Source organism: Nycticebus coucang, unplaced genomic scaffold, assembly GCF_027406575.1.
Source record: "Nycticebus coucang isolate mNycCou1 unplaced genomic scaffold, mNycCou1.pri scaffold_75, whole genome shotgun sequence".
NCBI classification, from domain to species: domain Eukaryota; kingdom Metazoa; phylum Chordata; class Mammalia; order Primates; family Lorisidae; genus Nycticebus; species Nycticebus coucang.
The window spans coordinates 61,633-85,986 of NW_026515590.1; the positions used below are offsets into that span (position 1 = coordinate 61,633).

A 24,354-nucleotide genomic window follows, 5' to 3' on the forward strand; every position below is an offset into this window, starting at 1 on the left:
AGTGGAGTTTGGCCAAGCGCTTGAGAGGAAAGGAAATGAGTTTGGCAAGTAACTAGCCAGTCTCTGTCCCAGGTTCCCAATGAGTGCATGTGAGACTAACAGCTAATTCTCTATTTATTTTTCTAATGATAGGAAAAGGAGAGTATGCAGATACTGGTTATTTGCCTAACCAAAAAAAAAAAAAATACCCATACCCTTTTTCCTTTTAACTTTGGTCTTTATTACAATCCTATTCTTAGTACGTATGGTCTGGGTGAGACCTTATTCCTACTTAAGGATTGGAAGATGCAAAACTGGTCTTTGCAGAGATGAGTGTTGACTCTTCCTGTCCACAGTAATTGTTTTGAGAACAGAATGAGCATGGAGCCCACTGGGAACCACTATGGAGCACTGAGATGCTTTGCTGCTTCTCAGTGGCTCCATTGGGCTGCATGCATGTCCTTGAACCAGTTCCTCTGGTCCAAGGACATCTCTCTGGACCAGGTGACTGGAACCACAGAGATGTCAGCCTGCCACCGAGGCAGCTGTTCTGCCACCCCAAAGTAAACCAAGAGCTACCAAGTGCCACCACATGTTACATGAGATTGAAGCCAACAGAAGGGACTGTAGGGGTGTGGTGGAGAGAAGCCAGGTCCTCTTGCATTGTTTGAGCCCATTGATCTAGCTATGCCTAAGATGGGTTTCCTGCCGATTTTATAGCTCTCTGGACTTAAGCTGGTTTGGGTTGGATTTTTATCACTTAAAGTCAATACTAATTAATTATATTAAGGAAAAAAGAGGAAAAAATTCTAGGTAAGAATATGAGGGGGCATCTTCTTGTCCCCTCAAACATGAGCTCATCTTATGTGTTGCTTTGGTTGTGAGGTTAACAATTCCACTCCCTTGCATTAAATCAAATTTCAGTCGAGACCCATTTGGAATTCCCCTACTGAGGCAAGTTCATTGCCTCCCTAAATCACAAACCCAAAGTGCTTATTTCCCCCAAAGCCTATCTCTCTTTATAGAGTTGTGGAGGGGAAATGGCTTAATTCTCTCTTCCTGGATTTATTCTGGTTTCTCCTAGAGCATGCTTTCCTTTCCAACCTCGCCACCCCTTTCTTCCCTCAGGCCTGCATCCCAGCTGCACCAATCTAGTCACCAATCGTGAAACTTGTTGTAAGAGTTTCCCCCCCACCTGCACGCCTTTGTTTACATTGCCTTTCTATTTGGTCTACACTGCATTTTTTTTATTAAATCATAACTGTATACATTGATATGATCATGGGGCATCATACACTCGCTTCATAGACCATTTGACACATTTTTATCACAGTGGTTAACATAGCCTTTCCGGCGTTATCTCAGTTACTGTGCCAAAACATTTACATTCTACATTTACCAAGTTTCACAAATACCCCTGTAAGATGCACCACAGGTGTGATCCCACCGATCCCCCTCCCTCTACCCACCCCTCCCTTTCCCACTTCCCCCTATTGTTAAGTCTTGATTTCTTCATGGAAGTTAGATGTATTTTCTCAAGATAGGAGCTATTCAGCTTCACTTTTTGTTTGCATATCAGGAGAAGATTTGATTCCTCCATCAAATACAAACTGTAGTTTGCAGGTTAAAGAATGCTACATTGTCAGAAATTTGTTGAAGTGCATTAAAGATAGGAACTCTTCATCTGGCCTACAAAGTTTCTGCTGGGAAATCAGCTCCCAAGTAGCTAGGGTGACAGGTGAGCCACAGCTGTTAATATGATAGAATTAGCCTTGTAGATCAGGTGGAGCGTATACAGGACAGCTTACAGCATTTTCTATTTTTTTTTTTTAACATATGATGCAGCTGTGGACAATGCCAGACAGAATCTTGGCAGGATTCTGTGGTGGAATATGTCTGCACATTGTTACATCCATCGGCTTGTCTTTAGGAGGCTGGTCCACCTGAACTAAAAGTCATACAGGAGGCTCTGAAGCTCATTTAGAATTCAAGGGCATCAAGGCCAGAGTCCAGAGACATTATAAGCGAGTCAATGCTTCCCTTCAATTGGACGCATTTTCTTTGGTTCATCACACTGTGGGCCAGCAGCACAGTCGCTTTTTTCTTCAAGCTCTCATATGAGGAAGCATTGCTGTCTGGAAAGCTAGATGTATCTGTCAAAAAATCAAACAGGATTAACACTCGTACTTAGCACAAATAAACCCATATTTCCTTAGAAATGAACTATAATCCTTAGTTTTATTGTCTTTTTAGGTAATGTATTTCAATTCCTACTGCCAATAAAGAAACTATTACAATATTACCACAGGTGTTAAAATGGGAAATGCCTGTTGAGATGTACTAGATTTATCTTAGGTCCTGATGAATGGTCTTTCTCTATGCAAAATTTTCCCAAACAATGAAAATGTCATTAGACTAAGTGGTAATAACAAAATAAAAGTAAAAAAATAATTCCATATACGTAGTACTGCATAATAATGTACCTTCTAACATGGGTTGCTGGATGTTAAACATAGCTTACTCTTGGGAAATACATTGACTTAAGTCTATTAGTTTCTTTTGCTCAAGTTTCTGTAATATCCATTACCTCATTTCATATTTACAGTAATCATAAAGAAACTTTCATCCACATTTTTTAGATTAAGATATTGATGCTCAGTGGCATAAAACAATTGGCCAAAGATAACATAACTAGCAGCTAGTGATATAGGAATTCATAACCTGGAGGTTTCTTTTGTCTTTGATTTTAACATCTGCCTATCTGCCAATAATGCAAATTGTTGTCAAATGATCTCATAGCACAGTAAAATGCTGAGAAGTGTCTCAAGAATCAGGGGGCGGAAAAAAGAAAAATAAGAACATCAGTCCTGCCTCTACTACTTCTGAGATTTCTATTCCAGTTTCAACAATATATACTACATAATTAGAATTCCTTAGCTGGGCATTGTGGTGGGCATCTGTAGCCCAAGCTACTTGGAAGGCTGAGACAAGAGAATCGCATAAGCCCAGGAGTGGGAGATTGCTGTGAGCTGTGATGTCACAGAACTCTACTGAGTGTGATAAATTGAGAGACTATCTCAAAAACAAAAATTTCTTATAAAGTTTAATTTTTCAAAAAAAAAGTTCAAACCATCCTACTGTAGCATGCTGCCTCTGATAACTTATGAAAGCTAGGAACTTATCACACACCTTATTTAACCCTACCATCCTGTTAAATACCCTGACCTGTTAGCAGGCCTTCTAAGAAATGATGGGAAACCCAGGGCTCTGTTGAGCCACATACCAGGCTTGCTTTCCTTCAGCTTGCATGGCTCTGAAGAAAACAACTGTGCCAGCATCTTCAGAGACATGAGTCAATTTTTCACAAAAAGCAACCCAATTATTGACAGTACCTGAGGGTTTTTCTTGAGTATTTTATATTCTGGATGACTCTCCAAACAGGGCAGTGACGTGTCCTCCAAAGATGTTGCGGCAGTTTTTTACCACAAATTCCACAAGCTGATTAACGTATAAAAAAAGAAGCATTTATTTTCCTATAACATGTTGATAAATTCCATTTTGTATAGTAAACTGAAATTTAAGAAAGTGTATTCTATTTAACTTCTATAAGACATTGTCTTTAAGACTAAATACCTTCCATTTCCTTTACAAATGGTGATTCAGTTCCCCAGCAAGTATAATACAAAAACTTCATTACCTTTTCTGCAGAGGCCATTTCTTCTCTGCCTGCAGAAGGATGCCAAATAATACTTGGAGCCATACACACCCCTAAGTGTAAAGCATCCATTTCATTTGCCGCGGAGAGTTCAGCGATACTACTTAAGACCAGGAACACGTACCATAAGAGCACAACGTTTGCTCTTGGTAGCTGGTCTAATAGCCTAAATACAGAAAAATGCACTCGGTAAGCAAGGCAATTTATTTCAATCTTGTAAAGGCAGGCAACACTAACTTTGCATGAGGTACAAGGCAAATAGGAACCCAGCTCAGATACCCAAGTTTCAGTTAATGTGGAACCCAATGAAGTGAGAACTGCAGGGAGACAATGAGAAAAGTAACACTGGAGATTGGGGGGGGGGCATATTTCTACACTGTCTTCACAACACAATGAAAACTTAGTAGAATTCAGATAAGTGTCATTTAAAAACGAATACCCTTCATGAAATACTTCCCTGAAACTAGCTCAATATGCTGAAGCTTAGGTAAATCTTGCAACATTTAGATTACTCTCAACCACAACCCACCAAAACCTTTCTGATGAAATTAAACAGTAATTAAATTTAAATTGCTCTTTTATTTTTAACTGGCAACACAGAAATGCTGTCTCAAGGTGAAGAACCAAATCCCAGCTGTAAAGACCACCCGGTCCATTCTGAGAGTTCATTGTCTGCTCCACCATCTTCTGTGGTTGATTTTGTTCCAAATATTGCCTCATTCCTTTTTTTTTTTTTTTTTTGAGAAAGAGCCTCACTATGTCACCCTGGGTAGAGTGTTGCAGTATCAGTTGTCAGTTGTCACAGCAACCTCAAACTCTTGGGCTCAAGGTACTCTCTTGCTCCAGCCCTTTAAGCAGCTGGGACTACAGCCACCTGGCACAATGCCCAGCCATTTTTTCTTTTTTTTGGCAGGTGTTTCGCCATTGTTTAGCTGGCCCAAGCCGTCTTCAAACCTGGATCTTTCAGTGCGTGTGTCCGGCGCCATAACCACTGTGCAACAGGATGCCGAGCCAAATCTTACCTCCTTTCTATCACTTTTTACATATGTGTCACGTTTTCATTACTTTCTTTTCTACTATTCTCATTTGGTAATTGCTAAGAGATTCTTTCTTTCTTTTCTTTTTCTCTCTCTTTTTATCTCTTAACAATTTTTTTTATTAAATCATAACTGGGTACATTAATACATTTATGTGGTACAATGTGCTGATTTTGTGTACAATTTAGAATGCTTACATTAAACTGGTTAACATAACCTTCACCTCACTTTCTTAATGATAGTGTTAAGACATTTATACTCTACTCTTAATTGATTGACACGTACCCTTGCAATATACACCCTAGGTGAATTTCCACCAATTACCCACCCTCCACACGTCCTCTTCCCTTCCTTCTCCTCACTCTCCTCTTCCCTCTTTCATTCTGGGCTACAGTTGTGTTTTACCTGATTATTTACCAAAATATTGTATTACTCCTACTCAGAAAACATGGACAAGCTGATATTCACGATTGTTGCTTTTTTAATAAAAGAATCTGCAACCTGAGGAAAACAAGCATGTCTGACTCCTGTTGTACAAATCCCAGAAAAGACTTTCTTCAGCATAATAGTCTGAAAAGAAGTATAATTCCTCTGAGGAGGAATTATGCAGGACTTTCAAATGGACCAAAAGATTACTGGGTGTATTCTATATAAAATAAGGCATCTAGTAAACGCTTTGGGGATACTATGGGATCCTTAAGCCTTTTCACAACCAGGACTGTTTACATCTCTGTCAGTTGAAGATAACTGTTAGCAGTGTACATAAAACATGGCAAAAGAATTGAAAACTCTCTGGTAGAGAGTCAACAGATTTCTCTGAACCCTTGCTCTGGTAGAAAGGGGGATATTTGCATCATTTTGTAAATTTATTTCAGTATTTCTGGCTCAATTTGGTTCAAATACGGAAGGTTTCATAATGTGCAATCTATAAAGATGGCTAAACTATCTTACTGATTCCCTTATTAATTATTAATTTAACTAAAAGCATTGATATGCATTTATTTCATATTTTCATGAGAGACATAGTATTTTATTTTATCTCACTTTATTTTATTTGTGTATATATGTATTTATTTATTTTGAGACAGAGTCTCACTATGTCGCGCTTAGTAGAGTGCTGTAGCATCACAGCTCACAGCAACTGCACAGCCTTGATCTTAAGCAATTCTCTTGCCTCAGGCTCCCAAGAAGCTCCTCAGGCACTCAACACAATGCTGGGCTATTTTTGTTGTTGTTGTTGTTATTGTTGTTTGGGACAGGCCAGGTTTGAACTTACCATTCCTGGTGTATGTGGCCATCATTCTGGCCTCTGAGCTACAGGGTCTGAGCCAACATAGCCTTTTAAAAAATATTTATCTTTTAATGGTACATAGGATAAATACATATATGAATGATATGTGTATTATAAATATAGATAAATGATATTGTGAACAATGACCAAACAAATATGTAGAATTTGATACTATCTAAATGGCTTACACCAAACCCTAATGGAAGTGGAGTTATGATTATGCCACATGGCTTAGTTTCTGGTATCTTCAATATCTGTACTATGTTCCAACAATCCCGAAAAGTATGCATATAATTCATATTTAAAAGATGTTTTTAAAAGATGTTCAAGGAAAAATATCTATACTAAACAATAACATGTACGTAAATGATAATGAGTATCCTGAATTTTCACAGAACGCACACTCTTTAGTCAGAGTAAATAAACATTTCTTTTCTATTCTCTTATCATGTAGGATATATCCAAGAAAGGACTATTGAATTGGTCCCAAAATTTCCCTTGACACGAGAAGAAACGATTTACTTTTTGTGATCATACTGACACTGTACAACTCCCTTTTTTACTGACATGTCTCAAGAAGCTGAGCTGAGTGATTCTCTGCTTTGTTCCCACAATATTCTCTAAATATCTCTTTTATAGGACAGATTATACTGCACTGACAGTAATTTCTTGGTTTATCTATCTTTCTCAAAATGAATTTCTTGAGAAGAGGAAATAAGTCATTTTCTCTCTATGATTGCAGTTCATGAATTAATAAAGTTGTTTAATTACTTTGATATTTACCAAAATTAAGATCATAAATTGTAGCCTGTGTTATGCTGCATTAATTCACTTCCAAAAACCACAGTTGACTCCCCTTTCTGACTCTTCCACGCAAGTTTCAATTTGCAAGTCTTATTGGGGTTTCTGGCAGGGTTCCATTTGATTCTGTCTGTAGAGATTTTACATTTCTTCATTTTTGTGTCTCTTAAAAATTTCATAGTGACTCACATAACAGCTAGTGAATTAATGAATAATAGCTCTTTTTATTCGTTAAAAGTCAGGTACACAGAAGGGGCACAATGTTCAAGCATTTCATGCTTATTGGATTAGTGAGAAAACAATGACAATGACAAGCTAATAAAAGCCAACTTCTAACCTGCTGCCCATGAATATAACTTTGAGTTTTAGTAGACAAATTATAAAATGTAAGGTATAAAATTAATTTTTGAGACAAAAATGTCAAAATAATTACCTTTTAATTTTTTCAATTTTCTGTCTGTCGCTGCTTTTCTCCATTACGGACAGCCACTCGTGGTAGAGCCTTTTTGAAAATATGCTTTCCGGAATGTTTTTTAGAAAATCCTTACACAGAGGAAAAGCAAATGTGTTAAGGCATTATTCTCATATCAAGTATATGCTAGAGAAGCCAGAAAGAATATAACTTGTTTCAAAGTTTAGTGAAGTCCTCCCTTCCACGAACTACACAGAATTCTGTGCCAATTCACCACTGATTTTTCAACAAAGAAATGAATGCTTTGATTTTTTTTTTCCAAATAAACCCGCAGGAATAACTAAAGTCAGAATAACTGTGAGAAAGCTAAAGGACTCTCTATTTGGGTGGAACCTCCTCTGTGTACACATTTTAGCAGACTTGTACGACATCCTATGTTCTGGTGTTAAGGTGGTCTTCATGCCATCAGTATATGATATGGGAATGTTAAAAGAGCAAGTTTGACTCCACTTTACTGTTTACTCTTTTTCTGTTATGTTCCATTAGCTTCAAAACCGGTTCCTCTTCCGTGTCCCTCCATTGTATAACTATGAATGCACCCCTCTAAAATTGTTAGTGATGTAAGTTACCAACTACACTGGTGATTATATCCTTGGTGATTATCCCTTTTTATGATCATGTTGTTTCTGATCCTCACCTGCGAGTCCCCCTCCCTACATTACCTTAGGAGATTGTAGATTGTATTTTTTTGTGAAAATGAATTACTAAGTGCTCTTGTGATCATAGCCTAATAAACTAACATACCTCACTGTCTGTTGCTTTCGCTTCTGGAATTATGCATGCTTGACCCCTGGAAAAGTTTTGTGTTCTAAAATTCAGAGCCTCACTCAATTCAGGGTTGCACTCAGAAACTTCATTTTAAGACACTGGGGCAGTTGCCAGCCCGCTCTTCAATAAAAGTTCTCCTCTTTAATTTGACTTGTCTGGTGGTGTGGTCTTTGAGGGGACTCCTGGACATAACATTATAGAGATTCCAGGGAGGGTCTCCAGACACTGACACTGCCGATACTCAGGCGGCCTCCAGGGTGAGCTTTCATTAGAAGCCCCCTGGAAACTTTCTAGGGACCCTATAGTACCCAGTGCCCTCAGGAGAAAAGCTGACAATCACTTATAAATTCTGCCAAAGTCCACCTCTGGAGGTAAGAAATTTAAACACCTATATCTGCCTAGTGTCTGCAAACATGAGTGTAACAACTTGTTGTGTACATTTCTTGTTGTGCTTATTTGTTCTTGTAGACCACTGTGATAATATATAACTTTTTGTTGTATTTGTTTCTTGTGAGTTGTGTAGGGCCTTTAGGAATCTCTGAGGGAAAGCCAAAGGGGATGGAGCTGTGGACAGGAACCCCAGGTTGCTGGGCTATTGGCCTGTAAGAGACTGTCAGAAGTGTGTGTCAGTAGAGCATTCCACCCCTGAAAATGCTGGAAGAAAAACCAATGGTGAGTTTTTTAGCCCAGCCAGAGACAGCAAGACATTTCTGCTGCTGAGACATCGTTGCTGTGGCCTCAGTGGAAATTGGGGTTCAGAGGGCAGGTGAAAAGGGACTTTGATTTCTATCCTCAAGAATGATGCCTGAGGTTGGTCCTGTAAACCTGTGAGACAGTGACCTCATACTCCCGGGCTTTGGGCCTGTCAGAAGCAGGAACCCTGGGTTACTGAGCTATTGGCCCATTGGGGGCTCCCACAGAACACTGGGATGCTGATGGGGACCCCACGCCACAGTTACACAAAAGTACATATTTTAGTTCATTCCTGTTCCATTTATGTCTTATGCATTTAGTTAATATATTTTAGTTTGTACTTTTGCTTTTTTACAACATAGTGTTTTCATCACCAAAACCAGACTCACCCCTAAGCTGTCTTATCAAACATTTGAAGGATATTTTTCCACAGACAGAGTTCTCCAAGGAACACCTTAGGACCCTTTGTGAACTTGAGTGATGAGCTTTTAATGTGGGATGCCCCCCTATCCATTCACAGGTGCTTTTGAGCCTTTTCTCTAACAAGTTTAGAAAACAGCCTCAGAGAATCTAGTCAAGATGACTGGTGGAGATGGATGAGACCACCTTGGGAGGGAGAGTTCAGATGCACCTGGTGGTTTCTGCTAATCCTCCAGGTCCCCTTGATGAGTCTTCGGGGAGTCAAAGACTGGGAGGAACTGGCATGCAGGAACTGGCACTTACACAGGCAGACGTCCAAGACAAGGTAAGATCCATCTGGGGTTCCCACAATTTGGGTGGAAGTGGGGGTCTGATCAACCTCTGAGTCTGTTGAGTGGTGTACGAGTGTGTGTATTGGTTCTGAGCGTATAGAAATGTGAGAGTAAGTGTGGACTAATAGACATAGTTCATGTCAGGCCCTTGTCTGTCTTGTTGTTTTATGTCATTTGTTCAGGGTTCATGGGAAAATTGGTCTTGGCCTGAAACAAACAGTCTTGGAGACATTTGTTGGTGGATTGCAGATCTTTTCATTCAAGGGATCCTTCAAGACTTTGCTCCTTCTGAGATCTCCTTCTTTACCTACTTGCTCTTATGTATCCTACAATGCTCACCACTTGGTGTGCCTTTGACCTGGCAATCACTGGTCTCTTCATCCGTATTATTGCTATTTGGCCTGGTAGTGCTGCCCCTCCAGAGTAGTCCTCCAAATGGTGTGTGGCTCTGACTACTTGTTTTGTCTCTTTGTGGCGACCTTGTTCATACTTCTGTCCCCACCCAGTGTATTTTTCTCAGCTAGTTCTAATTCTTCTGCATCTCCCTAGCTCATTGATGCCTCATCCTCACCAGACTTTGGGTCCCTCTTTTTTCCATCACCTGGGGAAGACTCTTCCATCATAGCAGTAGCTCTCGACATGAGGCCCTCTCTTTTTCCTAGACTAAGGAGGTCTCTATTGCAGGAAGTGATGACACTCTTGAAGTACATAAAGACCCTGGAGACTTGTCTGTTCCATTCTCCCACTATGCAGAGTTATTACTCAGAGTGTCTTTCCTTCCAGGATTCTTACTCTTAGCATTTGCCCCATTGTGGTACTCTTGGTTCCCATCAATCAAGAGAAAGGAATTGAGTAGTTTTTATAATATTATTATCCCCTGTTGGCTCCAAAATTTCCATCCTGTTGACTTGTTAGTCATGTATTTTGTCATCCTATCACATTTCCTGTAAGCCTTCATTCTTATGCAGGCAACAGGGTGGTTGCCGGAATGGCAATGACGACTGGTTAGAAATTCAGACATATTAAAAGGAATTCTGATTCCTTTCACTGCCTATAAAGACTAGCCCACTCCTTTTAATTGATACCTGCTATTAAAGGTGCCAATAAAGGACAAGAGAAGGCCACTCAACCTCAAGTGAGAATCTAAGGTATTTCAAAAAACATCAATGTCCTCATGTCACTCTAGTATTATACTTTTATTCTTGTCAGAGAAGTAATAAGAAAAAAAATAGATCGATTCCAAGGCATTGCCTGTTCTATCGTATCTTCCACTAGACATGTGCCTGGATGATTGTGATTCAGGCTTATTGTCACAAAAGCTAACCATTTGGGGGTTAGGCTATTGAGTTTTCTAATTCCAAACTAATTTGAACTATTGCACCCATTTTAAAAGTCAGATAGAGAAGGGGAAATTTTGTGATTGCAAAATAGGGCAATTCTTTTAAAAACCTCCATAGAGAACATACTCATGATTGCTCTTGAAGAACAACATTAAATCTTACAACTATCCTTGAATGAAAATAACTTGGAACCATCTTAACTAACTCTGCCACAGTTGGAATAACAACTTAGGAGAGGTTCTGAATTGCAGTCATGAACCCCCAGCACATGACTAAACATCTCTTGTCTTCAAAGCAGAACTTAGGCCTCAGAAGAATTTCACAATTCATTTGGGCTGAGATTTCACAGAACTAAAGAGAAATGTCTCCTGAAAAGTCAGATGTATCCAAGTTAGCAAATCTCAAGCAATTTTTGTCCAATCACACTGGGAAGACTTATACTTCTATTTCAGTAAAACCAGAAGACTATGTTAATTAGTCGCATGTAAGCACTCCAATTTCTACAGATAATCAAGACATTGAATCCCATCATGACAAAATTGTATTCACGATTTGTGTACAAATGACTTAATGAAAAAAAAATGAGTGAAAATCTAAAAGAATACTTAAGTACCATTTCAAAACAGACTTAAAAATAAGAAAACAGAAGTTTACAAAGTTGTGGTGAAAAATATATCCCTTTTCACAACCACTTAGAGAAAATGGGTGTAAAACGCAGTTGTACAATGAAACTTCAATTACCCAAAATCCATTTAACCAGATTCTTCAATCATTATGATTCTTTTTTTTTTGCCCCTTTAAAAAAATAATATTCTTGTCATTCGAATCACAATTTAGCACTTAAAATACCATTGTTCTTTGCAATAGCCTCAGCAATTTAGTACATTTTAAGAAGTGTATTTTTATGAAAAACAGCATGCTGAGACTATAGTTGGAGACAGCATGATTTTCTTAAAAAAAGAGATGGAAGGAAACCTAATTTCATGAAGAACAACTATTATGCCAATGTACATGCACAATATACATATCCTTGGCATATATAATTTACTTAAAGGACCATGTATGTCTGTATTATATCCAGGATGAAAGAGTAAGTACAAACCCTTTGCAAAACTGAATACATGACAATAAATCAAGTTCTCCATTTTTTTGAGTGATATTTATTTGAAAATGTCTAAATCAGGATTTGTTGAAGAAGAGACATGGCCCATGTATGAAGAAATGTGATTGATCATAAAGTCTTGAAGTAAGATTGTCTAACAAGAGGGCCACTCTGCTGAACTAGAGGTAGGCAAGATTCATTGTCATCATGTTTCCCTGAGATTCAGGCTGAGGGCTGGTCTCTACCACAGGCTATGGTTGATTCCAATCCTTTGGGAGATGAAGGCCTAAGAAAGTCCTGTAGAAGTTATTGCCAGGGACAGAAGCTGTGCTAAAAGCTGATTTTAGGTCTAGGTTTTCAAAAAATAAATACATGATCGACTTTTAATCTTCTAAAACAAACAAACTTTCAATGCCAAATCCAATATCCAGGTAAACTGAGTTTCATTTATGATGGAGAAAATAAATACTTTAATGACATTCACATGTTGAAGAAATTTGCCATAACCAAACCAGCTCTTCAGGATATTCCCAGAACTATCCTCCATAACGATAAGCCCAATCCTGTACCACAAAAGTAAACTCATTCAGAAACTTTTGATCAAACTCCAACTTCCACAGTGGTGAAAGGATTAAAAATGTCTACTGGAATTTTGAAAAACTCAATACCCAAAATTTTACCAGACTTATCAATATTCTCCATTAATGTGAATGGCTTAAACTGTCCTCTAAAGAGGCAAAGGTTGGCTGACTGGATACAGAAACTCAGGCCAGATATTTGCTGCACACAAGAATCACATCTTACCTTAAAAGATAAATATAGACTCAGGGTGAAAGGATGGTCATCCATATTTCAGGCAAATGGTAATCAGAAAAAAGCAGGTGTTGCAATTCTATTAGCAGATACAATAGGCTTTAAACCAACAAATGTAAGGAAGGATAAGAATGGTCACTTCATATTTGTTAAGGGTAATACTCAATATGATGAGATTTCAATTATTAATATTTAAGCACCCAACCAGAATGCGCCTCAACTTATAAGTGAAACACTAACAGACATGAGCAACTTGATTTCCTCCAGCTCCATAATGTCGGAGATTTCAACACTCTTTTGACATTGTTGGATAGATCCTCCAATAAGAAGCTGAGCAAAGAAATTTTAAAATTAAACCTAACCAACATTTGGATTTAGCAGACATCTACAGAATATTTCATCACAACAAACTGAATACACATACTTCTTATCAGCCCACGGGACATACTTCAAAATCAATCACATCTTAGGTCACAAGTCTAACCTCAGTAAATTTAAAGGAATAGAGATTATTCTTTGCATCTTCTCAGACCACCATGGAATAAAAGTTGAAATCAGTAACAGCAGGAATCTGCATATTCATACAAAAACATCGAAGTTAAATAACCTTATGCTGAATGATAGCTGGGTCATAAATGAGATTAAGAAGGATAACCTGAAATTTTTAAAACAAACGACAATGAAGACACAAATTATCAGAACCTCTGGAATGCTGCAAAGGCAGTCCTAAGAGGGAAATTTATAGCACTGCGAGCTTTCCCCAAGAGAATGAAAAGAGAGGAAGTTAACAACTTAATGAGACATCTCAAGTAACTGGAAAAGGAAGAACATTCCAACCCAAAACCCAGTAGAAGAAAAGAAATAACCAAAATTAGAGCAGAATTATATGAAATTAAAAAAAAGAATTATACAACAGATCAATAAATCAAAAAGTTGTTTTTTTGAAAATGTCAATAAAACAGATAAACCTTTGACTAACCTAACCAGGAAGAAAAGAGTAAAATCTCTAATTTCATTAATCAGAAATGACTAAGAGAAAATAACCATAGACTCCTCAGAAATTCAAAAAATCCTTAATGAATATTACAAGAAACTTTATTCTCAGAAATATGAAAATCTGAAGCAAATTGAAAAATACTTGGAAGCACCTCACCTTGCACAATTTAGCCAGAATGAAGTGGAAATGATGAACAGCCCTATATCAAGTTCTGAAATAGCATCAACCATACAAAATCTCCCTAAAATGAAAAGCCCGGGACCAGATGGCTTCACATCAAAATTCTACCAAACTTTAAAGAGGAAGTAGTATCTATATTACTCATCCTGTTCCAAAATATAGAAAAAGAATGAAGACTACCCAACACGTTCTATGAAGCAAACATCACCCTGATCCCCAAGCCAGAAGAAGACCCAACAAGAAAAGAAAATTATAGACCAGTATCACTAATAAATATAGATTCAAAAATATTCAACAAGAGCCTAACAAACAGAATCCAGCAACACATCTAACAAATTATACATCATGATCAATTTGCTTTTCTCCCAGGGTCTCAAGGATGGTTCAATATATGTAAAACTATAAGTATAATTCAGCACATTAAACAAATTAAAAAACAAAGAACATAGAATTCTCTCAATTGATGCAGAAAAGCTTTAGATAATATCCAGCATTCCTTCATGATCAGAACACTTAAGAAAATTAGAAAGGGGAAAGGGAGGGGAGGGAGGGGGGAGGAAGGTGGAAGGAGGGGCATTAATGGGATTACACCTGCGGTGCATCTTACAGGGGTATATGTGAATCCTAGAAAATGTGGAATGTAAAGGTCCATTTTCTTAGGAAAATAACTAAGAAAATGCTACAAAAGCTATGTTAACTAATGTGATGAAAATGTGTCAAACGATCTATGAACAAAGTGTATGGCGCCCCACGATCACACTAATGTACACAGCTATGGTTTAATAAAAATAAATAAATAAATAAATGAAAAGAAAATTAATATAGCAGGGACATTTCTTAAACTGATAGAGGCCATCTACAGCATACACACAGCCAATATCGTATTGAATGGAGTTAAATTGAAATCATTTCCACTCAGATCAGGAACGAGACAAGGCTACCCATTGTCTCCATTGCTCTTTAACATTGTAATGGAAGTTTAACCATTGCAATTAGGGAAGAAAAGGCAATCAAGGGTATCCATATAGGGTCAGAAGAGATCAAACATTCGCTCTTTGCAGATGATATGATTGTCTATATGGAAAACACCAGGATTCTACTACAAAACTCTTAGAAATAATGAAGGAATACAGGAGTGTCTCAGATTACAAAATCAACATTTCATAAATCAGTAGCCTTTATATATACCAACAATAGTCAAGATGAAAAAACAGTTAAGTACTCTATTCCATTCACAGTAGTGCCAAAGAAGAGGAAATATTTGGGAGTTTATCTAACAAAGGACGTGAAAGATCTCTGTAAAGAGAACTATGAAACTCTAAGAAAATAAATAGCCGAAAATGTTAACAAATGGAAAAACATACCAGGCTCCTGGCTGGGAAGAATCAACATTGTTAAAATGTCCATACTACCCAAAGCAATATACAATTTTAATGCAATCCCTATTAAAGCTACATTATCATACTTTAAAGAGCATGAAAAAAATAATACTTAATTTTATATGGAATCAGAAAAAAACCTCGAATAGCCAAGACGTTACTCAGAAATAAAAACAAAGCATGAGGACACATGCTACTGAACCTCAGACTATACTATAAATCGATAGTGATCAAAACAGCATGGAACTGGCACAAAAACAGAGAGGTAAATGTATGAAACAGAATAGAGAACCAAGAGATGAACCCAGCTACTTACCATTATTTGATCTTTGAAAAGCCAATTAAAAACACTTAGTGGGGAAAAGATTCCCTGTTTAACAAATGTTGTTGGGTGAACTAGCTGGCAACCTGTAGAAGACTGAAACTGGACCCACAGCTTTCACCATTAACTAAGACAGACTCTCACTGGATTAAAGATTTAAACTTAAGACATGAAACTATAAAAATACTAGAAGAGAGTGCAGGGAAAACGTTTGAAGAAATCAGTTTGGGTGAGTATTTTATGAGGAGGACCCCCCGGGCATTTGAAGAAGATACAGAAATACACTACTGGGACCTGATCAAACTAAAAAGCTTCTGCACAGCCAAGAACACAGTAAGTAAAGCAAGCAGACAGCCCTCAGAATAGGAGAAGATATTTGCTTGTTATGTTTTCTACAAAGGTTTAATAACCAGAATCCACAGAGAACTCAAACGTATAAGCAAGAAAAGAACAAGTGATCCCATCACAGGCTGGGCAAGGGATTTGAAGAGAAACTTCTCTGAAGAAGACAGGCACACGACTTACAGACATATGAAAAAATGCTTATCATCCTTAATCATCAGAAAAATGCAAACCAAAACTACTTTGAGATATCATCTAACTCCAGTTAAGATTATCCCATATCACAAAATCCCAAGACCAGAGATGTGGGCATGGATGTGGAGAAAGGGAACACTTCTGCATTCCTGGTGGGAGTGCAAATTAATACATTCCTTTTGGAAAGATGTTTGGAGAACACTTAGAGATCTAAAAATAGATCTGCCATTCAATCCTATAATTCCTCTACCAGGCATATACCCAAAAGACCAAAAATCACATCATAACAAAGATATTTATACCAGAATGTTTATTGCAGCCCAGTTCATAATTGCTAAGTCATGGAAAAAGCCCAAGTGCCCATCGATCCATGAATGAATTAATAATATGTGGTATATGTACACCATGGAATATTACGCAGCCTTAAAGAAAGATGGAGACTTCACCTTTTTCATGTTTACATGGATGGAGCTGGAACATATTCTTCTTAATAAAGTATCTCAAGAATGGAAGAAAAAGTATCCCATGTACTTAGCCCTACTATGAAACTAATTTATGGCTTTCATATGAAAGCTATAACCCAGTTATAGACTAAGAATATAGGGAAGGGGAAGAGAGAGGGATGGGAAGGGGAGGATTTGTGGATTGAGGGTGATTGGTGGGATTACACCTATTACAAGGGTACATCTGAAACTTAGTAAATGTAGAATATAAATGTCTTAACACAATAACTAAGAAAATGCCAGGAAGACTATGTTAACCAGTGTCATGAAAACATGTCAAATGGTCTATAAACCAGTGTATGGTGTCCCATGATCACATTAATGTACACAGCTATGATTTAACAATAAAAAATAAAAATAAATTAAAAATAAACCAAAAAATAAATATATGGCACTTCCGAGATTGTGTTGCAGAATGATTAAGTCCCAACTCTAATTATGAGGTTATAAAGTTTTCACTAATCATGATTGAAGCAAAAGAACCATATAGAATACGAAATGTCATAAAGGTAAAAGAAAACCCAAATGTTCAAAACATTCTGACTCAGCATTCAAGGGAAAAAGAAACAGGGGAGAAAGTATGAAGAAGATATTTGCATGATAACTATGTACATGAAAGAAATTGTCAGTGATCTCAGCAATTTTTGGCTTGTGTTGGTAGAAGAATATTTCTGTATTAAGGTACAATTCTGTATCTATTTTCAAAAGTTTCACCCAAGGGCGGCACCTGTGGCTCAGTGAGCAGGGTGCCGGCCCCATATGCCGAGGGTGGCGGGTTCAAACCCAGCCCCGGCCAAACTGCAACAAAAAAATAGCCGGGCGTTGTGGCGGGCGCCTGTAGTCCCAGCTGCTGGGGAGGCTGAGGCAAGAGAATCGGGTAATCCCAAGAGTAAGAGGTTGCTGTGAGCTGTGTGATGCCACAGCACTCTACCCCAGGGCGGTACAGTGAGACTCTGTCTCTACGAAAAAAAAAAAAAAAAAGTTTCACCCAAGATTAATTTTGAAATCTTTACCTTCACCAGGAAGAGAGTGCGATAGTGGAGACATCATCAGAAGCAAGGTGTTGGTTTTTGCAACATCTGTGAGTGGGTTTGGATTATTTTAGATTTGAATAAGATTGTGTTTTGTACATGGGGTAGGAGTAGCAGAAGTAAAGATGGGTTATTGTGAGATGATAATTTAAAAAGAACATTTGATATGTCGTATCATTGGTGGTGGCTTTTAAGGTCTAAGGTTCCTTTATGATAATTTTTTCATACATATTTGATTTTCAGTTTGCTATAGGTCTTTACAGACAAGAATAATTTTCATAAGGTAACAAAGAAAAGAAATATGCTGCTTCAGAGCTACACGGGGGGTGACAAACAGAGGATTTTTCCTACCTTTAGCACACATGCTAAGACATAGGGATTTTCACGCCCAAGATCAATTTCAACTCCTGCATCCAGTTTTTCAATAATGTCTTTGCAGGAGTCACTGTCACCAGGGACCCAGAAGATGCCAGCCGTCAGGGGTCCCTTGGCGTTGAGGAAAAAAAGAACATCCTATGGGGAAGCAAGGGAAAAAAAAGGCACTTCATCTCCATGAACAAGGGGACAGGTACATGCCCTCTTTGGCCCCCAGAGTCTGGGATGTGCTAAGATAAAGGCACTGTAGGACTAGATCCAGACAGATGGCTAGAAGGATTAAACTCAATTTCTTTTGAGAGCAGAATGGTAGTTACCAGGGTGAGAGTGGTAGTGAGGTTAGGGGGATTTTTGGTCCAAAGGTACACCATTTTAGTTAGATGGGAACATTAAATTCAGGGGCGCTACTGTCTAGCAAGGAGACCTCAGTTAACAAGAATGTGTTGTATTCTTAAAAATTGCTGACAGTATTTTAAAGGTGTTCTAGTTTTCTTTCCGTCTTCTACTTGTACTGGAGGAAGAGAATGGCTTTGGAGAAAAGCAATCCATGAGATTCAAAACATAATTATTCTATGTTATGTACTATGGAACCTAGGATAAAGTTTGGAGGCTCCAGAACATTTCTTATGTAGGGAGGATGATCTGATAATAACTGCCCCTTAAATGTCTTGTGAGAGCCAACGCCTAGTGGCTTGACTAGTGCCCAGCACTCATAGCTGTGCAATGTGGCATGCCATGCCATTGGTGTAGCACAGTGCTCACGGGTCACTCCGTTGTGTTTAGCAGTGATCCACTTCATGTATCCATTGCAGAGAATATAAACTCAGGGGCTTTCATTTCACCCATTTTGTGTTCAAAGTATAATTTCGAGAGACTGTGCTTTTATGGTTAGACACTTGAAATACAAACAAAAATGTCTTCAGTCTTAAGAATAAGATTCAGTAGTCACTGCTCCTAATGTGATAATAGAAAACTTTCACAACCATGAGAGTTCATGAAAGGATTTCTGAGGGATAATGAAACGTCTCTGTCTACAGAGTCAACTCATTAACACAAGCAAGTTTATGTGACTCTTTCTTGTGGTCAGTTGACTAGATTATCTTTTCATATTATGTCTTCCTCATGAATTTCCAGTATTTAAATCATATTTTCTTTCTTTCTTTCTTTCTTTTTTTTTTTTTTTTTGTAGAGACAGAGCCTCACTGTACCGCCCTCGGGTAGAGTGCCTTGACATCACACGGCTCACAGCAACCTCTAACTCTTGGGCTTACGCGATTCTCTTCCCTCAGCCTCCCAAGCAGCTGGTACTACAACGACCACAATGCCCAGCAATTTTTTTTTGCTGTTGTTGCAGTTTGGCTGGGGCTGGGTTCGAACCTGCCACCCTTGAAATTAGGGGAAGGCGCCCAACTCACTGAGCCACAGGCGCCACCCAAGATTCTCTTTTTGAACACAGAGTCTCCCTTTCTCACCCTCGGTAGAGTATTACAGCTTCATAGTTCTTAGCAACATCAAACTCCTAGGCTGAGGGAATCCTCTTGCCTCAGTTTTTCAATTTTTAGTAAACACAGGCTCTAAGTCTTCCTGAGGCTGGTCTCGAACTCCTTAATCCATCAATCCACCTGCCGAACCCTCCCAGAGTGTTAGGATTACCATTGTAAGCCACGAGGTGTGGCCTCCTACAACATTTACAACAGCTTTTTTTCCATTTATTGGCTGGGGCCGGGTTTGAACCCGCCACTTCGGTATGAGGGCCGGCGCTCTACTCACTGAGCCACATGCACTGTCCTACATCAGATTTTTATACTCAAAATTATTATTAATACAGATCCTTAGACAAAACTAAGAGTTTCTACACTTTATCCATTTGGGGAAAGATTTCTCTCCCAGAACTCTCGCTTGCCAAATCTCCTTCCATTATTTCACTATGAAAATGAGCCTTACGTAGAGAGGTAAAGGAATATCGCCATAGTCGCAAATGTTCGGCAGGGCAACTCCGAAGAACTTCCCTGGGGCAGGAGAAGAAGATGGTGGTGACACAGGTGAGTTCTCCAGTTCAGTGCCAGAATGACAGCAGCAGGCCCAGTTGATGATACATGTTCTTGTAGATATCATGTGATCCAAATCTAACAATGGAATTGGATATCATTAGCAAAACTAGTTCATCTCACTTTCCCTTAGTACCACAGTTTCCATTTGGAAGTATGTTTGCTACAAAGGCTCAAAGACAGAAAAACTTTCCTAGATCTTTTGTTGTTGACTAGTGAAACACTCAGGGTACATTACAATATTGTATAAATGAAAGAAGGCTCATAGAAAACATAATCAAATATTTGGGTTTCCCCTTTATTTCAGAAGCATCGTCATTCTGTTTACTTGAGTTTTGGTGGTAAATTGTCAAAGGTGAAAGAAAAGTTTTCCTTCGGGCTGAAACAACTTAAAAAGTGTTGCATATAAACACACGTTTTCCCATTTAAATGAGGACTAAGCATGTGAAAAGGTTTGAATTTGATCATAAATAAATAATGGGAAAAAGAAAGTGAGAAGAGAACTTGGGAAGGACAAGATGAAGGGAACAAAGAATTGAAGGAAGAGAAAGACAAAATGAATGGGAAGAGAATAAAGAATAAGAGGAAGAGGAAGGGAAGGAGGAGATAAGTTATTTCTGCTAAGATGTTCCACGGAAAGAGTGTTTTGTTACCTGATGTCCCACTCTACTATTAACAACACAGACAGGAAGTTAACGTCCTACAATTTTTTTACTTCCTTTGATACTACAAATACTTTCATGTTTCTTTTCAGTTACCAACATTAAAAAGTATGTTTCAGGAAGCAAGAATGGATGCAAACTTGAGACTTGCCGTTATAAATGAAGTTTTTTTATTTCACAGAAAAGGAGACTAATCATGGTGGGAATAAAAGCAAACATAGGAACAAATAAATTTTCATAAGGGAAGAACCCACTACCAAAGGCATTCAGAGGGACGTGTATCACCACTACCCAGTAGCACACAGAAGCACAATCTTGAAGGCATTTGCATGTGATTTGTATTTGGAATGGACAAGATTTCAACTGATAGAGAATCTACCATAGTGTCTTGCATAGATGAAATACTCAAGAAGTTACTATTCAACAAAACTAGAAAAGGAAGTGAAATTTTATTAAAAATATACAGCATAAACAAAATAGGCAGAAGGAAGAAAAGTCAACTGGAAGATATAATTTTGGGATGCCATAATGTAAAAGTGTTTTTGGTATCATCTGTGCCAAATTTTATTTTATCTGAAACCTAGAAGATATGCACAAGATTTGATACATAAAAAGATAGCTCTCTTGAGGTGCCACTTCCTGGAAAAGTGGGTAAGCCCTGCTACTTCCCCACAACACATAGAAACAGGTAACAAGTGCACGCTCTTGAAAACAAACACAAATCAACTCACTGGAAGGCAGTAAAGTGACCCAGACAACGTAGAACTAGAGGTGTAAGTTTGACACCTAGACAGGGGAATGTGATATCACTGGACGTATATTACATTTCTAGAGGTTTTAGTCTGAAGGCAGGCTTCAGGGTAGTGAGAGTGAATAAAATGCAGAGAGACCTCTTCTCTTGCAGGCTTGAAGATCTTGTGAAGCAAAACAGAGGTACCCACAGCAGCTGCAAAGGGAGGGGGGACCCCAGAAAGAGAACACCTGATACTGAAAAAGACAAACATTGTGAGTACATCCTGCCCAAAGCTCTGGATGACCCTTGAAGCTTGCATTTGTAGAGCAGATTCAAACTAGCCTGCAATTATGGTTCTTGGTACGAAAGTGTGAGGAGCCATATGACGAGGCTGTCCCCAGTCATGGGTGGGCCCTATTTCGCCAGTAGGAACGAAAGAAATGTTCAGTCATGAAACTCTGGCTGTGTGACATTCTTCTTTATGACACCAAACAAAGCTACCCAGAGAAGATCTTTAGCTACCACCATTCTCTGATAATAAAACAGTGAAGGAGATGGTCTTTCGGTGCAGGACATAGCCAGCAGTGTCAAATGCTAATCTTAAGAAAGTCTTCCGTATTGTTCAGAAGACTTGTTAATGTGTCTTAGCATTTCATATCCTCAGAATAACCTACTTAAATCAAATACTTGAAATGCCAAGTAGTGAAAAGATAAACATATTAATGTCATTTTGGTAGATGGTTTTAACATCATTCTGCCAGATCATCTGCACTTCCCTTTCTTGGGATGCAGTAAGTGCATCACCGTATTCATATACTCTGGTGTGTAGCTCTTTGCCCCTGGGTAAGGAATCCACATAGACTCCTGATTCAGAAACTTGTTTGGGCAATCGACTTACCCTCATTCCTCATTATTAAAATTAATTTTGAAAAGCAATTCTTCAGAGGCTTAATGGTAGGATTATTTTAAATATGTCTAAAAAGTACTACTTTGCCCAGGGCAAGGGTCACAGCAATCTTTCTTTCAGCTGTCAAGATAGGAATCTTCTCCTCATAAGACGACTTCCCCTCAGCATCCATTGGATTTCACAGCCTTCAAGAGCAATGCAGACAGGAAGGACTATCAAAACTGCTAATCCAAAGTGCTTTCCTCCTGCCTTAATATTCCTAAAAGCTACCTTTTCCAAAAGTAGAAAACAAAATCTTCTCAAATACAATAATGGGTTCCTGTGTCTGCAGCAATGTCAATCTGTGTAAATGTCTGTTTTCATATGTACATTAATGTGTACGTTTAATAGTTGTACTCAGTCTGGTTAGCTCATAGTTAACCTCATTTTGTTCTTTCTACAACTGTCAGAGTTGATCTTCTTTAACTTTCACAAACTTTTTAGGAAGAATGCTCTGATAACTTCTATGGCAGTGATAGCGTGAATGTTGACAGAAGATAAAGTGGAAATTGAATCCTTTCCTTTATCTTAAATATCTTTGCGGTATACGGTATGTGTTCTGAGAGTTCAGTTTGCCTCTGGGACTGAGAAAAGCATTCAGTAACATTCACTATCTTGCATAGTTTCTAATGCACAGCCTTTTCTTTCTCATTATCAACATTTGATAACAACTTGCTGTTACTATAAACATCATTCAGCTAACTGAATTCATGTAAATCTAGATTCCTTGAATAAATCTGGTAAGATTGAGAGTAGTGTTTGCTTTCATGTTTAAATAAGGGTACTGAATATTAGACAAGGCTTAAAACTTCATGTTTACATGACAATAATCATAAAAATTACAACTTTATTTTGGAAATTTATTCTGGCCATCTAAATCCCCAGAGGAAGAAAATCTCCAATTTTCTTAAAAGTGGAAAATACGAAAGAGAACCCTGCAATGACAGGGAAAGTAGATCCAAGGAACAGGTGATTTTATGCTAAAAGACAAATATTAAATGAGGAATCTAACAAAATTCTACAATCCAAGAGAGAAACATGCTCAACTAATGGTCAATTCTTGTAAAATGATATCAGTATTTGGCAAATCCTATGGGTGAAAGGTGTTTGCAAGATGAGGTTTCAAAAACTCATTACAGATGAGATTATTTGCCATCAATGTTGATGATTAGATCAACATTGAAACTCTACCTCACAAGCATTCACTTCTCATTTGTAGACCCATGCTATAAAAAGTTGCACAAAATGGTTAATATATTTTAAATTCCATCAAGCAAAGAATTGTGTAAGTATTTAGGTAAAATAGCTTTGATATTTTGTATTGACCTGCAGTTTTACAAGCTAGTTCTACACGGAAAACTTTGCCGACTTTGATTCAAATTGTGTTCTATAAAGCATTCTCTACCCAATGGCTTTATATTAAACAATGTGTAAGTGGCTGTATGGTTTTGCAGTTGCACAGGAGATGTGATCCTCTGGGAGACCTTGGCAACATCAGTCTATAAATATTCCATCCCTGAACCCATTTAGCATCAATCACCTAATGTGTGGTCACTATTATCCTAATTTCCAAGAGAGAGAACCAAAGAGAGGATGCTGTCAATTTACCAAATCATCAACAAACCTGAGAAAAACTCCTACAGTCCCTGACCCCCAGTTATTAGTCAAACTCATTAAAATAAAACTGACAAGGGATCTAAAAAGGTAGTTTTGGACAACATAGGTATTAAGGTAGAGGAGTAGGAAAGACTATTCTTCTGAGGCTAGCTATTTTCTTTGTGTGTCTTGTGAGCATATGGCAGGTCTATGAATTTTTTCATTCAATCAGTAAGTCCTTACTTGTATGTGTCAGGCACTGTTCTAGGTATTTGAAATATA

The 24,354-nt window shown here is 38.1% G+C and overlaps 1 protein-coding gene across 1 annotated transcript in view; it reads right to left on the reverse strand.

Moving 5' to 3' along the window:
- Positions 1 to 1,471: 1,471 nt before the first annotated feature.
- Positions 1,472 to 24,354, reverse strand: part of LOC128579546 (rho GTPase-activating protein 20-like) — a 51,107-nt gene continuing 28,224 nt past the window's right edge. Inside the window, exons 10-15 of the mRNA XM_053581577.1 lie at positions 20,032 to 20,213; positions 18,064 to 18,225; positions 7,257 to 7,366; positions 3,677 to 3,860; positions 3,372 to 3,477; positions 1,472 to 2,132 (exon numbers count right to left, since the gene is read on the reverse strand). Coding sequence (XP_053437552.1) covers positions 3,394 to 3,477; positions 3,677 to 3,860; positions 7,257 to 7,366; positions 18,064 to 18,225; positions 20,032 to 20,213 — 722 coding nt within the window. The 3' untranslated portion in view covers positions 1,472 to 2,132; positions 3,372 to 3,393. The remainder of the gene's footprint in view (positions 2,133 to 3,371; positions 3,478 to 3,676; positions 3,861 to 7,256; positions 7,367 to 18,063; positions 18,226 to 20,031; positions 20,214 to 24,354) is intronic.